Below are 17,606 nucleotides of genomic sequence, written 5' to 3'. Positions count from 1 at the left end.
TTTGAATCTTGATTTCAAATCTTAAAATCTTGAATTAGGTTTCCATTTTCTTTAATGAGGAACGTAAATGGTAGAGAAGACATATATGTGTTTGTTTGTGAATAATTATAATCTCTCTCTTTCATCATCATCATCATCATCATCATCATCATCATCATCATCATCATCAACCTTGTTCTCAATCTCTCTTTCTCTCTATACATACATATATGTGTGACTTTGTGTTTGTTTGTGAATGCAAATGTTATGATGATGATGATAAAAAGGATGATTGGAGATGGCGATGATGATATAAATATCTGTCTGATCTTCATATTACAGATCTGAGCCATGGCGCTGATCGTGCCCAGAATTTTTCGTCCCGGACTTTTTTGTCAGCGCTGGAGCCATTGGGTGGGTCGCTGGAACTGCCGGGTGGCGGCGGGTGGTGGTTGATATGGGGTTTGTTGACTTGGGGTTTCGTGAAAAAATGGGTTTTCAGAAGTCGGCGGCGACGGTGTGGTTGATTTTGCCGGAAATAATGGGCGGTGGAGGATTCTCCGGTGGGTGGTGGGTGTGACGGATAGGGTGAGTATGGTGAAGGTGATTAAGAAAGACCTGCAACTTTTTAGGGTTCTTTGGGTTGTTGTGTTGTTGATTAGAGTTGTGTTTTTGGGTTGTTGATTGAAGACGATGAAGGAGTTCATCAATTTCTGGGTTAAAAGATGAAGATGAAGAAAGGAGTTCATCATTTCTGGGTTAAATGATGAAGATGGAGATATAGAGGTAAATGGGTCATTTTAACAATTTTTAACAGGTCAAAGGAAAGTCAACTGACGGTAGGAGCCAAAAAAACCCCGCCCGAGAAATGTAATGACACAACCTTCGCAAATTCGTTTTCAGTGGTTAATCCATCTAGCGACGATATAACCCAGGGAGGCAAATTACAGATTTCTCTTTTATAAATATTTTTTTTTCTTTGAATGGCTGCATAGATGTGCACAAATCGTGTTTTTCAAATACCCGGTTCCGGTAAGGAAGCGTGTAGAAGTATGACCGGGTATTAGAAAATCGGGTATTGGCAATACCCGGGTCGGGTTCGGGTCCGGGTATTGTCTCTAAAAACCATGCCCTACGTACTGGGTTCTGTTTGGTATAGAACCGAGTATTTTAAAACCGGGTATTTGAATACCCTATTTCTGGGTATTGAAAAAACCCTATTTTTAGTTTTATTTACCAGGCATAGAATGGGTTTTTTTTAAAGGGTTGCACTTTTTATGGATATTTTTCATGTATATTTCAGGTAATTTTCGGGTATAGATCGAGTATTTGATAAACCTTGTTTCGAGTATTGGAAAACCCAATTCCGAGTGTGTAACCGATTCCGGTTTTCGGGTATTACCGGGTACAGATCGGGTTCGGTTCGGATACGAGTTTTGGTACTGAAATGCATACCCTATGCGTACCATACGTGTAGGGTCGAGTACGAATTAAAGAATTAAAAACCCAGATATAAGAAAAACCGGTTCCAGGTTTGAGTTTTTTTTTTCACCACTATGGCTGCATATATCAAAACCAGGCCAAAGGCCCAAAAACAATAAAGAATTTGAAAAAGAAAAAAAATCAAGGATCTCCATACATACATACACTATTTTTTAAGGTTGGATCTTAAACTCAGCCAAAGCAACACATCTTCTTTAATGATCACCACTTTTACCTCCGAGAACGAAATAATTTATTATTTTTTTTTTACAATTTTATGTGGATTAACGTATTTTTTTAATGGCCAAATGATTACTCTTTAACTTTTTATTCACTATGGGACTTGAAAAATTGAACCTTTAGCCATTGGGCTACAAGCCTTTAGAAACCTACAAAAATAACTAGTAATTTGATTAATATGTGATTTCAAATTTAACTAATTTTAAACGTGTGTGACCGTTGATGTATATGTCATCTCACAACTAGCTAGCATAAAACCCTCTTCTCACAAATTATATCCCCCCCCCCCCCCCCCCCCCGTTTTCATTTGAGATGAAATAAAAAATATATATACATCCTATCCGCATAAATCAATCCCAAGTTTACATATAATTATAAAAACTAATTAAAACATATTAAAAGGTATGTTAATATATAAAAAATATTCAGTTTAAGTTACACGAAGAATGTGTGTCAACACAAATTCTTTACATAACTTTTTAAGTGCAAAAATAATCATAAAAAAGTTATTTAAAAAAATGTTGATGTGGCATCACTATATCTTGCCACGTGGTCCAATCACATTATTGTGGCACCATGGTGTTGCTTGTAATATATCAAAAAGTCACAATATATTTATAATTGGACTGGACATCGAACCGGCCGTTATACAGTTGTTGCTCTGGACTTTTGAATCGGAAGAACTATGATTATTTAGATTTTCATGGTTCATAAAATGTATATAGTTATTTATCAAACAAAACATGACACGACATTAACATCATCTTGCATTTGATTTGACTGAAACTCTAATTATTAGGGCTATATAAATTGAATTTTAAGGAAAAACATGCTTTTTTAAAAAAAGTAAACTTCTATTCCACCGAAACAACAAAACCAAAAGAACAGAAACCTGCACCTCCACTGAGCACGAAGGAGCCAAAGAGAAAAAAAAACCTTATACTATGACAAACTTACACCAGTTATACCAACTATCATTGAATAGTTTAGATCTATTTTTTATCCACAAAAAGCCTAAGGACTTGATATCACTGATGACGTCTCTGATTTTAGCTTCTTTGCCTTCATAAATCTTTTATTCCTAGCTTTCCAAAGTCCCCAACAAGTTATAATTATGATTCCTTGGATTATCTTTTTCTCTTTGTCGCTTTTCCTAACCTTGGAATGAAGGCTAAAAACATCTTCCACCGAAAATATAAATATATACACAATGACTTCTCAAATGGGGTATTTGAAAAGTGTAACAATTGAGTATATCATCTTCAAGAGATAAATCTAACCATTTAACTAAAATACGTTGAAAAACAACATCAAACTAGTGGAACACCATCATTAATTGATACGGTAGTATTTTCTATAGATCGAACTAAACCTGAAGTAGGTTGAGAAGAATGAACTTCAACTTCAATCACAAATAATGGACAACAGAAAACAACAAATATATTAGTTTATTAAGTGAAATGAGATTGTACCAAAATGGTCCCTTGACCCTGAATTAAAAAAAAGAGCATTTACATATTTTCCCTTCTTAAATTCCTTAATTACATATATCTCCAATATAAAAAAATAAATTACATATTTCTCCTTCTTAAAACATATATATTACATATATATTCGTTTCCAATGAAAGAAAAAAACGTTACACATAAAATAATTTAGAACTAATCTCATTAACATGATTCGCTTAATTTAAATAGAAGATATGACTAAAGTAAGTTCAATGATCTTATGGGAAGTGACTATGTTGCGTTAACAAATATGCTTGATTCGTTGTACTATGTTAGTCTCATGATAAATCTCATGTCCTAGCTATTGTTTTTTATAGTTAGATTCATATATGAAATTTATGTTTATAAATTGTTGGCTTGGTGTCAATCTATCTTTCCATTAGTTTATCAACTAGATCTATCATGTCTGCGGTAGCACATGTTCAATGGTTTAGATCACTGTTTGCAACCACATTTTTCACTCCTTTAATTCTTGTAAACAGTCTCATAAGTGGGTGTTTAGGAAAGCTTTTATTTTTTGCTTTTTGGTTTTTGGAATGGTAGAATGTTCAAAATGTTCATCCAAAAACAACTAAAAGCACCAAATTGAAGCTTTTAGGTGCTTTTGGAGGGGCATTTGAAGATTTTGCCCCTCCAAAAACAAAAAATAAAAGCTCTCCCAAACATGCCCTAACACCATGAGTACTCCATGAGTTTGGCTAACTAGGTTCGTTCACTTTTTGAGACAGTAAGTATTTAAGACTCTTTTGATCTGTCTTAATTACAAACTTTTTAGGTAACAAACACTCACTCTTAGATCTGGTTTAGGTAATAGTGATACTTTATTACTACTAGATTGTGAAATCCTTTTGATGCACTAGTAAAAGTATTAATGTAAGCTTAGTGTACTTATTATTAGTAGAGGTGACAATGTAAATTGGTTAGGTTGGATTTGAGTGATGGGTTAGAATGGCTATGGGTCAGGATGTATATGAGGGTCAGGATGAATTTTTAAAATAGAGAGACAAGATCATGATGGGTATAGGTCAAGATGAGTAAAGTTAACTCATCTTAACCCATGTGAAGGTTAAAATACAAAGGGTTTCAAAAACTCATCTAAAAAATATTCAAAAAATTTATTAAAAAAATAATAACTAAAAATATAAATAAAAAATGTAAAATAACTAAAATGTTTCCCCCGCCATTCTCGTTCATTAAAAAGAACCGGTTTTGTACCGGTTCAGGTTTGATTTTTTCGGTTCAGTTTTGCTTTTTTTTTTCATTTCAATTGGTTTCGGTAACTGTTTGATTTCAAAGATTTCGGTTTTGATTTCTCGGTTTCTATTCGGTTTCGTGGGTTTTGTTTAAAATAAAATTGGATGGAGCTTGTTTTAGTCCATACTAACCCATAAACAAAAGAAGTAGCATTTCCCCAACCCATCTTGACCTCATTGGAAAAATCTTTTGATTCATCCTAACTCATTCCAATTTTAAAAATTATTCATATCGACCCATAACAACCCATTTGGGTTTGTTTTGCCACCCCTAATATTTAGTGTTTAAACTCAATTACATTAGTAATAGCTTGGTCTAGTGGTAAAGGGGCATTACTCTCAACCAAAATGTTATGGTACTACTCTCGTTTGAGACATGTTTAATCATATTTTTATACAAATGTTTTTTAGACAACCCAATTATAACCAAGTAACCCCTATAAATTAATAGTTTAAACCCAACAAAAAATTATTTTTAGTTTAGGCCCAAAACAAATTTCGCCTTCTGTCCCAATTTTTTTTTTTTTTGCTTTTACGGAGCCGGCCCTGTACACACATTTGATATATTCAGCTCTAAATCTCCAAAGATAACCCGCATCCGATCGAAGGAATAATTTTATATTAGGCATGGTAGAATCTTTCAACTTCAACTTTTGGTTCCTAAGGCTATGTGTAGTGGGCGCCGGTTAGGGGCGAATTTGGGCGGGGGCGAGGTTAGTTTGTCGCCCGAAAGAAGAAGAATATTATTATTATTATTATTATATTATATATTATTATATTACTATTGTGTATATATGTATATGTATATGTATATGTATATGTATATGTATATGTATATGTATATGTATATGTGTTGTGTGTGTGTATATATATGTATATGTATATATGTTGTGTGTGTGTATATATATGTATATGCAAAATTAATCCTAGAAACAACCAAGAACCAACCGAACCACCAATTCTCTCCTTTCGGTCAACACCATGGTTCGCAAAAACAACCGAACGTTAACTTACAGTGGAACCCAATGAACCTAAACCAACCGAGCTATCCGTTTCAATCTCCTGACCCGAACTTAAACATGTACGCCAACCGAGCTATATGTTTTTTTTATATTTTTAGTTATGTATTTTCTTTAGTTATGTATTTTTTTTGTATTTCTTTTTAATTTTAATGCATTTTTATTTAATTATTTGAATAAATTGGTTTTTATTTAATTAGTTTAATTATAAAAAGAAAATAATAAAAAAAAAACACTGTGGGCCCAACTTGTAGCCCCTACACCATTACACCCCAAAAACAAATTTTCACTCCATGCTGACTGAGCGTCACGTATCACAATTCGTCCCCAATTGTAGCCCCCCACTACACATGGCCTAATTTGAGACGTGATCGAGACATAGAATTTATTTGGTATTAATTTCACGTTAGCTCACAGTACTATAGATAATAAATGCTTATACAATTGTGGCTCGCACTCGCATTACACAAGTTGAAAAATATGAAACAAAACGCGACAATAACATGACTTAAAAGAGTGTTGGGAGTACTTCTACATCTATGATTTTGACAATTCAATTCCTGATTTTATAAAATATATCAGGGCCGGCTTCGAGAAGGCGAAAAAGTTTTGGACCAAAGGCGAAATTTTTTTGGCATTAAATAAAAAAAAAACATTTTGTTGGTTTAAACAATTTAATTTTAAATGAGCTTACTTGATTATGATTAAGTTGTGTAAAAATTTTTTGTATAAGAATAATCTTAAAATTGTTTCAAATAAGATTAGAACTCAAAACTTTTTTGTTAGATATCATACCCCTTACCACTAGACTAAACTAGTGGTTATATAATTATAGTGAAACTTTGATTATACATATTTTTTTGATAAAAATACATATAACTATTTTTGGAAAAAAAAATTCGGGCCTAGCGGGGTATCAGGCATGTGACCGTCGACTACCCTGCCATGCCTCAAGGCCGACCCTGAAATATATAAGTTATAAAAGTTGATTTTATTAAATACGTAAGTTAATATATAAAAACAAATTTTGAGCCATACAAGGACTAAAAAGCTCATGGGTTTTTTGCTGAGCCCGTTTATAATTATGACTTAAAAGATTTTCATTTAGGCGTCAGGCCCACACTTCTCTTAATTGTATCATGTTCGGCCTAAAACGCCAAAATTTTATAACCCACCCACCACAATTATGTTCATTCGATGATTCTACCTCCATCAGTCATTCGTATTGCAGGCACGATACCAATATTCATACTCATATCTACTACTGGGGTGTCGTTATTACCCGAACCCGAATACTATCCCCAGCCCGAATTAACCCAAACCCGTCTAAGATGGGACCTGAACAGCACGAACCCGTTTAAGATGGAATCAAAACCCAAAGGTAGTGTTTCGGTAATTGGGTTAAAAAAATTAACTAGATTAACCCGAATATACACTTTAAAAAATGCAAATTATATATATACTTACATTAAAAAAAAGTTCACGGTTCAACTTTCACCAAATTTAGTAGATACCATTATGCTTAGGGTTGTCACTTTTACCCGAAACCCGAAACCCAACCTGAAAAAATTCGTATCCAAACCTGTAACATCCCGAAATTTCCAAAATGATATTAATTATATTACTTAATAATAGAGGGAAAGTTTACTCGGGTTATCGGGAAATAAATAAATAGAGTAGGAGTTGGTATGGGTCGGGCTAGTGTTGGGTAATGGATATGGGTTATAGACTTGGGTTATGAAAGAAGGAAGGAGAGTCCATGGGCTTAAGCCCATGATCCCTAATATAAATACCCTTAACCACCATTTCTCACATATTCCATACACACACCCAAAACACACACGACCCGAACCAAGATCCGAAGGTGAAAACCCGAGCTTGTTGGTGCTGGAACGTCGTGACGGACCAAAACAACATCAAGGCTTAACCGTGTTCGTAGTTCGACTCGTTCAAGGTACATTTATAGCTAGAAATCGTTCGTATAGGTTCGGTTTGATTTGAGAAATGGTAGATCTGAGTTTGTATGGTAAAAACGAATCCAACAAAGCTAAACTTACTGAAAATGGTTATGTTTTGATGGGTTAATCGATTGATAAAAAGGACCCGTAACCTTTATGCCTAAATCGCACCCTCTAAACATCGATGTTAGGTCGATTTGATAGTTGGGGTTTGTAGGCGCTGGTCAGACGATTCCATGGGTACCTAAATCGAGTTATTTGGTTAAGGAACGAAGGATTTAAGAGCGAACAGAACCTGCAGACGACAACTTCGCCTGCAAGCTAAGTTCGCCTGATTAACTTCGCCTGCAAGCTAAGTTCGCCTGATGAACTTCGCCTAAAGCTAAGTTCGCCTAAGCTTTAACTTCGCCTAAAGCTAAGTTCGCCTTAAGGTTTAACTTCGCCTAAAGCTAAGTTCGCCTATGGTTTAACTTCGCCTAAAGCTAAGTTCACCTAAGGTTTAACTTCGCCTAAAGCTAAGTTCGCCTAAGGTTTAACTTCGCCTAAAGCTAAGTTCGCTTAAGGTTTAACTTCGCCTAAAGTTAAGTTCGCTTAGAAAATAAATTAAAAACCTAATGGAAAATGTGTTAAGACAGTTAATGTAAATAAAATTTTTCCAAGCTGACCTGGCAGCTCGACCCCAGCCAGGGGCTCTGCCCTTTGGACCCTGCTAGGGGCTGCCGCCCCTAGACCCCGCTGCCAGGGGCGCTGCCCCCGGACCCCCGTTCGTTGTGGGTAGTAGTTAAGACTGGAAAGATGATATGAGTAGTGATAGTTGTTTGATACGTGTACTTGTTATACAGTCAGCCGTGCACAGCTGAAGAAAGGGATTACGATTAACGGTGAACGTAACCGTGTTCAGGTGAGTTTCTAGCCCCATTCCTTGTTATGTTTTCGGGGCTGTGTGCATACTCGATGTGTTGTTAATACATTTATCCTAAGTGATAAGTGTATGTCATATGTGATATGTGTGATAGATATGAATGATTGTTTGTCGGTACGCGAACGATCTTCGGATATTGCGCGTACTGTCAGGTTAAAAATAAAGGTACGAATATTATATATCGTAGATGTATGAATATTTCAAATGAATACTTGTCGGGGCGTGAACGATCTTCGGATATTGCACGTAACGACAAGGGGTATGGTTGTTAAATGAATGAGGTAAAGAATGCCTAGAGTGTTCTTATGTTATAATGTAAGTATGTGTATTTAGGTACACGAATGGCATGTGAGTTCTACGTTCGACATAGTAAGTTAGGATGGCAAATCCCTCTAGCTTCTGTCGGACATAGACTCGGCTGGTGATGGCGTAGTTAAGGACTGCGAGCCTTATACGTGAAGTAGATGATATATGTAAACGTAGATAAGGACTGCGAACCTTATACGTAATGTAGATAGGTGTCAGCATAGGAAAGGACTGTGAACCTTATACGTGCTGATTTTGTAGCATAGAAGAGGACTGCGAACCTCGTACGTGCTATGAATTAGGTTGCAACATAGGGAAGGACTGCGAACCTTGTACGTGTTCACGACCTTGAGTACAGGTATAGACGGTGAACTATGAACGTACTCTCGGTAGACTGAGGTTAGTGATTGTAGATATGTATGTATGTATGGTAGCAAGTATGTATGTAGAACAGAAGGGTAACTAGTGAAGTATGGATATGTATCTACGGATGTGTATGTATGTGTATGTATTATATGGCGTTCGATTAACTAGAACTCACTCAGCGTAGCTGACTTTTAGTATGCACGCAGGTGAGCTGATTATAGAGTTAGCATGAGGATGACACACGGCATGGATTGAACGGCTGGCATCTGAAGAAAGAAGTAAAGATGTTTTAAATATAAAGTTTTGTGTTATGGTATCAAAGAAAAGATTTAATGTTTTGTAACAAATGATTGATGTTTTATATTCTGCGAAAAGTTTTAATAAACTCTGATTTGAAGAACTGTGTTTATGAGTAAATCCGACGCTAAAGTAGGGTCACCGGGTTCGGGGCCTTACAAGTTGGTATCAGAGCAAAGTTCGAGAGATTTAAGCATCCTACATGCTTAGACTCGAACGGAGAATGAGATTTAAGTAAGAAAGAAAAGAAGATGCCAGTCCAAGGTTCTTCAAACCCGAACCCGAGAAAAGACTAACCCGAATCCGAACCCGAACCGAAGTAATTCGGGTTGTTTTTTGGGTTTGATTTATAAGTTTCAGGTCAACCCGAAGAACCCTAATAAACTTTTAGTTATGAAATAAAATATATTTTTAGGTATAATATGCTTAGTCTTAGCCACTAATGTTATCGGTTGATGACCCTAACCAATTGTTGTCATTCCAACTATTATGGATTGATTGTTTATTATTAATTATTTTTTTCGTTTATTACTAATAGCAACCGTAATCGAACAACTAAATCACGTCTGATTAAAGAAGATTAAGGTTTGAGTTAGTTAATTAGTTTTATACTTCTTTTGAACTGTTTTATAAAGTTATATTGATTTATTATTTGATTGTTTGTGTTACGAGTAAAGAAGAATATGTTGTTTTAATTTTAGCATTGAAGTTTTTTAATTTTTTTTGTTTTGTTTTCTATGATACTCGAAACCCGATTAACCCAGCCCGAAAAAACCCGAACCCGAATTACCCGAACCCGAAAAACCCATGAGAGATGTGGGTAGGGTTTCGGGTTAACATTTAGAACTTTGAAACCCGAAAAACTCGACCCGAAAAACCCGAAACCCGAAAAACGAACACGAAGAACACCCCTAATTATGCCACCTTATTATGTGAAGGGTAGATTGGGTATTTAAACACCCAACAAAATATTCTTTTTAGTACACAATGGGCCCAGTGTTTAAATGATGTTTTATGTTTTTAAGGAAGGCTTTGAAAGGTGGACAAAGACCCCTTTCTATTTACAGAAAATCTTTCTCTCTCAATCATTGAGAGAATGGGGACCTGACGATGTGATTTGGGAAATAAAATTCAATTTCATTATTGAATTGAAACTGAATACAAGCCCTAAATACAAACTACTACTAACTGACTTCTAACCAACTAATTAACAAACATAATAACTAATTAAATACAAGGGCAAAATAGTAAATCTAACTCAGAAGTCAACACAGTAAAGTCAAGTTGGTGGTATTGAAACACCTAACTTGTCAAGTAAATCTCGATGTTGTGGGGTAGCAAGGCTCTTAGTAAAAATATTTGCAATCTGATCTTGAGATCGAGTATGTGATAAGGAGATTAATCCCTCTTGAAGCTTTTCGCGCACAAAATGACAATCGATCTCGATATGTTTGGTTCGTTCGTGAAAAACCAGATTCTTAGCAATATGAATAGCTGCTTGGCTGTCACATTTTACAGGGATAGGTGTGACATTAGGGACATGGAGTTCGTGTAATAAACGAGTTAACCAAGCCAATTCAGCTGTAACGTGTCTCATTGAACGGTATTCTGCCTCTGCAGAACTTAAAGCAACAGTAGGTTGCTTCTTAGATTTCCAGGAAATCGGGCAGCCACCAAGTGATACGAAGTAGCCACTTAAAGACCTACGAGTGTTTGGACAAGATGCCCAATCACTGTCATCACTGTCACAGTACGCCTGAAGATCAAACTGAGAAGAATCATTAAAAAATAACCCCTGTGAAATAGAACTTTTAACATAAGCCAAAGTATGCAATGCTGCGTTCCAGTGAGAATTTCTTGGATCCTGCATAAACTGGCTTAAGAATTGAACAGCAAAAGCCAAGTCCGGACGGGTATGTGTTTAATAGTTCAATTTTCCCACTAGTTGACGAAATTGTAAAGGATCTGATATGATTTCACCATCAGTAGTCTTCAACTGTAAGTGAACCGGTAATGGAGTGGAAACCAAAGGAAGCTCATAAGAACTAAATTCTGATAACAAATCAGTAGAAAATTTACGTTGAGTCATAATCACCCCATTATTGTGTTTTAGAATTTCCATATCAAGAAAATAATTAAGGAAACCAAGATCCTTAATTTTGAAAGTAGAGTGAAGAAATTCTTTGAGACCCGAAATCTCTTCAGGATTATTATCGGTGACCAATATATCATCAACATATACTGCAACATGAACAACAGAACTTCCCATAGATTTAGTGAACAATGAGTAATCATTTGAGGAACGAATATACCCTTTTGATTTTAAAACAGTCGATAATTTTCCATACCATTGTCGAGAGGCCTGCTTCAAACCATAAAGGGACTTTTCTAGCCTTAAAACTTGATTGGGAAGTAAATCCATACCCGGAGGAGGATTCATATAAATTTCTTCATCGAGATCACCGTGTAAAAAAGCGTTATTAACGTCCAACTGAAACAAAGGCCATTTGAATTTTGTAGCAATGGCGATAAGGCTACGAATAGTAGTCATTTTGATGACAGGGGAGAATGTCTCATTATAATCGATACCCGGTTTTTGAGTATCACCCCGGACAACTAATCGAGCTTTACATCGTTCAACACTACCATTCGCATTATACTTGATCTTATAGACCCATTTACACTTAATGGGCTTTTTACCAGAAGGTAGATCAACCATTGTCCAAGTATGGTTGTCTTGAAGTGCTTGAAATTCCTTATCCATAGCATCTCGCCAAAAAGAATGCATAACATCTTGTTTATAGGATTTTGGTTCATGTAAAACATCATGATTTTGAACAAACTGTTGGCTAGAAGTATGTAATTCAGTAACATGAGCATGAGATGTGACAGAACAAGCATTGGTAATTGTGTGACAACAATCGTGAATATTATGTACATTTTGCACACATAATCATTCAAATAAGTAGGGGGCACAGATTGTCTTGATGATTTGCGAATGGGAACAGAAGGAGGAACAAAAACAAAAGAAGAAGCAGGTGAAGTTAAAGAAGGAACAAGATGAGGAGGAATATCCAATGAAGGTGAAATGTGATGATGAGATTGAGAAGAGTTTAAGATCAGGCGACGACAAATTGGATGGATTTGAAATACCTTCAGTGGGTTCATCAAAGAAAGATGACAAGTCATCAAGAGGCGGGAAAATGCGAGATGATGTGTCTAACGTGATAGAAGGGAATAAATGTTCAAAGAACACTACATCCCTAGAAACCATAATGGTTTTAGTATGTAGGTTATACAATTTATATCCCTTTTTACCAAGGGGATATCCAACAAAGATACAAGGTAAAGCTCTAGGTTTAAATTTATTTCTCCCATGTGCAATAGTGGAAGCATAGCAAAGACAACCAAATGCTTCAAATAATCATAAGTAGGAACCTTATTTGTTAAAACCTCATAAGGAGTTTTTCCATCAAGAAGAGTGGTAGGAAAAAGATTAATAAGATGTGTTGCTGTGAGAACACAATCTCCCCAAAATTTAAGAGGAAGCTTTGACTGAAAAAGCAAGGCCCTAGATGTTTCTAACAAATGTTTATGTTTACGCTCAACAACACCATTTTGTTGGTGCACATGGACACAAATAGTTTGATGCAAAATGCCTTTACTACGAAAATATTCAGCTTGTTTGTTGCCACCACCAAGTTCAAAAGCATTGTCAGATCTAATGCATTTTATTTTAGTATTGAATTGAGTGGCAACCATTTCCACAAAACCTTGTAGAACAGGAAATGCTCCAGCTTTGGTAGCTAACAAATGAGTCCATGTGGTCCGGCTAAAATCATCAACAATGGTCAAGAAATACTTAAAACCATTATATGTTGAAATGTGATAAGGACCCCAAATGTCAATATGAATTAGATCAAATATAGAATTAGATGATCTATGACTATGAGGAAAGGAGAGACGGTGTTGTCTAGCCTTGGGACAAATATGACAATGATCAATAGAATCCAAAGATGTGTGAGACAACACATTCAATTGTTTCATCTTATAAGAAGGTAAGTGACCAAGTCTATGATGCCACACATTACTGTTTACAACAGAATTACAAATGGAAGTAGTAAACAAATTGGAATTATTACAACTGAAATCATTATGAAAAGCTTTGAAGATGTAGAGCCCATTCAAGAGATCACCAAGAGCCAGTGGCTTCTTCATTGAAGGGCCTGTAACATACAACATTTGTTAGAGAAATATACAATGCCATTTGTGTCATTACAAAGTTTTGGTATTAAAAGAAGATTATGTTTGAAATTAGGGACAAAAAGAACAAAGGGAAGGGATAGATTTGAAGTTAAACGAACAGATCCATATTTATGAACAGTGAGGACATGACCATTAGGAAGACCAATGACGAAAGGCTGTTGAAAAGATTTTAGGCTCGTGAAAAGACTTTTATCATGACACATGTGGTCACTTGACCCCGTGTCAATGATTCAATTTGAAAGTAATTTTGAAGAATTACAAGACATCATACCTGCAAAGTTTGAATAGCTGATGGATGTAGATTGTGTGGTGGATTCTTTTGGTAACTGAGTTTGCTGCAGAAGCTGCATCAATCCATTATATTGTTCTGTAATGAGTGTCCAGAGATTGAACTATCTTGTGTATAGTCTGATGCAAACAGATTGGTGTTATTTTGATCAGAAGTCTCATTTCACACCATATTAGCAGAACCTCTTTTGGACTTAGTAAACTTGAAATCTTTAGGAAATCCAATAAGCCTATAGCATTTACTTGCATGATGCCCGGTTCTTTTAAAATTAGAGCAAATATCAGATTTCTTATCATATCTACCATATTGATTACTTTGTGCTTGAGAATTGACATTCATGGATGCAGAATTAGATGGAAACATGACACTCGAATGAATTTCTCGTTGCTTTTCATCTTGAATTAGAAGTGCATATGCTTGATTAATGGAAGGTAAATGTTGCATCATAAGGATGTTACCTCTAACTGATTCATAGCATGGATTTAGTCCCATAAGAAACTGCACCAATCTCTGATCTTCATCTCGTTTGATTATAAGATGAGTTGTTCCACATGTACAAGATGGAATCAAATTCAGGGAACTCAGCTCGTCCCAATTTGTTGAGTTTGGTAAAATATGTGGCAATGTCACAATTTCCTTGAACACTTTCAGAGATATTTTTCTGTAATTGATAAAATTTGGCTCCGTTGATTTGACCATATCGATCAGTTAACTCTAGCCATAACTGGTGTGCAGATTCGACATACAATACACTAGCACTTATTTCAGGAGATAAGGTGTTTAAGATCCAGGATATTACCATATCATTGTATCGTTTCCACATAGAAATTTGAGAAGAATCAGCAGGTAAACCAAAGTCTCCATTAACAAAGGTTAGCTTGTTCTTGGCTGAAAGTGCGATAGTCATCGCTCGTTTCCAAACTCCGAATCCCGTTCCATCAAAATTTTTTGAGACTAACACCAAACCAGGATGATCAGACGGATGTAGGTAAAGAGGATTAGATGAATCGAGTGTTGGTGAAGTATGAATCGAGCCGCTATTTGAATCAGACATGATTTAGTTTTGTGAAATCGAAGAAAAACGAATGAAATTGATTATGAATTATGAGAGAATTGAAGGAATGAAAGCAAGAAAATTGAAGAACTGAAACAAATTTGATGAAAAACTGAAACGAAATTGATTAATTGGAAGCGTAATTGATGATGAACAGTCAGAAGAAGATGAACAAATGAATTTGAATACTAAATTGAAGATTATCAATTGAAGAAGATGAGCGAACGAAACCAGAGGGAAAAACAAACCCGCTCTGATACCATGTGATTTGGGAGAAAATTATTCAATTTCATTATTGAATTGAAACTGAATACAAGCCCTAAATACAAACTGCTACTAACTGACTTCTAACCAACTAATTAACAAACATACTAACTAATTAAATACAAGGGCAAAATAGTAAATCTAACTCAGAAGTCAACACAGTAAAGTCAACAGACGATGACCACATTCAGTTATATCACTTTCTTGGAATTTAAAAAGATACTGAATTAGTATATACATATTAATTAGCATATTTTGTTTGTGAGATAAGAATACTATTCATTTTTAGTACAAGATGTGATGCATGTGGTACAATAACTTAATGCAGCTTATAATTCAGACGAATAATAGGTTTAGTGATAGTTTGAGCTTAAAAAGAGTGTTAACTAGGGTCTAGGTGATGACATGAGTTTGTGGTATATATATCTAAATTCCATCACACACACAATGGTATCTTCAACTTTAATTATTTTTTAATTAATATATAAATTAATAAATATAAAGAAACACATGTACACCACGTTATCGGTCACTAAGACCACCCGTAGTGGTGGCTTTGCCACTAGCGTTGTGAACCAAAACGCGGGGGGTACACTGCCCCCCTGCGTTATGTTGATTTCATTTTTGCAAGCGTTGTATATAAAACGCTGAGAATGGCACCAAAAAACAAGTGTATAACTCTGGAAACACCGCCCCCTCCAAGTTATGAAGGCTTTATGACTACACTTGTTTTTTGTACAAAACCATAACTCTGACTGGGCGCTACGTGACGCATAACCCCTGGATGTGGAGCTTTACGACTACACATGGTCTAAGCTTTAGAGTAGCATCAATTCACTTACGATGGTGGGCCCCGTGGTTAGAAGTTTATATCATGGAGAAGGTTTGGCATGTCTTGTTCAAATCAAAGGCCCCGTTTGCATTTAATTTAGAAAATCTTTTTCATCTAATCCACATACCATTCAATTATAACTTCCTTAGAATTGCATAGCGTGCGATGTAAAAGGTAATTTGGTTAGAATGGTGTAAAATACACATTAAATAAAAGTATGTAAGGAAAAAAGAAAGGTAGGGAGAATTAAATGGTGTAAAATGCAAAAGTGTGTCAAGTAAAAACATAAAAACAAAACAAAGTCTAATGTGATGAGGGAAGAATCTGTTCAAGTTAGATGGTGAGAGAAGAACTTTCCATTTTAAGAAGGTTGGTAACATTTCTTGTCCAAAGACCATAAAAAAGTGTTTATTTATCCATCAATTGAGATAAGCTGTTGTACTTGATGGTCGGCAATGGTCGGCCATGCTGTTAAATATGTGAGGTGGCCACCCCCAAAAGAAAAATTAATGCATTCACCAACACCAAACAAAAAGGAAAAGGGAGGAGTTTAGTTATCTAAAGTGATAAGTCATGGTTTAGTTATTAAGTTATACACTATGACTGTATAACTAAATTGTAAATGTTTGGAAGCCAACTAATTACCTAGTTATACTTAATAAATTACACCTAACAAGGTTTAGTTATTAAGTTATTAATAATCAAGAATAAAAACAAAATCTAAATTCTTTAAGTGAACCAACTAGACTAAACCAACAAGTTAACAAACTAACCCCTCACCCTTGTTCTCTCTTTCTCGGCCTAACACATGATCCCTCCAAGCTAGGGGACCCCCTCTCTTGTTTTTTTTAAGAACGCCCATTTCACCATTGCTTGATATTTGTGAGGGGAAGTACGGGTCGGGGGGTGATGGAGGCTTAGTGGGGGAGGTGCTCCATGATGCAAACTGGGTCGTATACAACATGTACGTCACTCGTAGAAACTTCCTCGTCCAATGGGTTTGGAGTCACATTGCTGATAAATGTATTGGCCACATGTGATAATGTTATTATGTTGGTTGGTTTTTAAAAATCATTCTTATTATGTTTCAAGAATAGATAGATATATATGTCTTTTTATATTATCAATCCTAGAATCTATTGATATTATCAATCCCTAACCTAGTCCATATTTCTTAAAACGCCTAATTAAAATATATCAATAGATTCTAGGATATAAAAAGACATATATATCTATCTATTCATGAAACATAATACGAATGACTGTTAAAAACCAACCAACATAATAACATTATCACAGGTTGCCAACACATTTGTTGGCAATATGACTCTAAACCCATTGGATGAGGAAGTGTCTACGAGTGTCGTACATGTTGTATACGGCCCCGTTTGCATCATAGAGCACCTACCCCGCTAAGCCTCCACCACCCCCGACCCCGTACATCCCCTCACAAATATCTCCAATCTCAACTGGAGCCAAGGGGTTATCACCCACGTACTAGCCGTCCTTCATCGGATTCGTCACGAGCTCAATCACACTTATCATTGCATCCACCATTGCCATGCCATTGG

At 35.7% G+C, this 17,606-nt stretch overlaps 1 protein-coding gene across 1 annotated transcript; it reads right to left on the bottom strand.

The window, feature by feature from the left end:
• Window positions 1-12,585: 12,585 nt before the first annotated feature.
• On the bottom strand, window positions 12,586-14,939 carry LOC143567756 (uncharacterized). Its single transcript, XM_077054083.1, has 4 exons — window positions 14,632-14,939; window positions 14,054-14,546; window positions 13,868-13,940; window positions 12,586-13,556 (listed from the first exon to the last, which is right to left on the bottom strand). The coding sequence occupies exons 1-4, from the start codon at window positions 14,937-14,939 to the stop codon at window positions 12,586-12,588; spliced, it is 1,845 nt and encodes a 614-aa protein (XP_076910198.1).
• Window positions 14,940-17,606: the final 2,667 nt, after the last annotated feature.

Source organism: Bidens hawaiensis, unplaced genomic scaffold (genome assembly GCF_021521415.1).
Source record: "Bidens hawaiensis isolate Kalapana, Puna unplaced genomic scaffold, B.hawaiensis_p1.1 tig00023626_1, whole genome shotgun sequence".
Taxonomy (NCBI): Eukaryota; Viridiplantae; Streptophyta; class Magnoliopsida; order Asterales; family Asteraceae; genus Bidens; species Bidens hawaiensis.
Note: the sequence above shows the minus strand (reverse complement) of the source record. Positions and strands in the feature narration are given on the sequence as shown.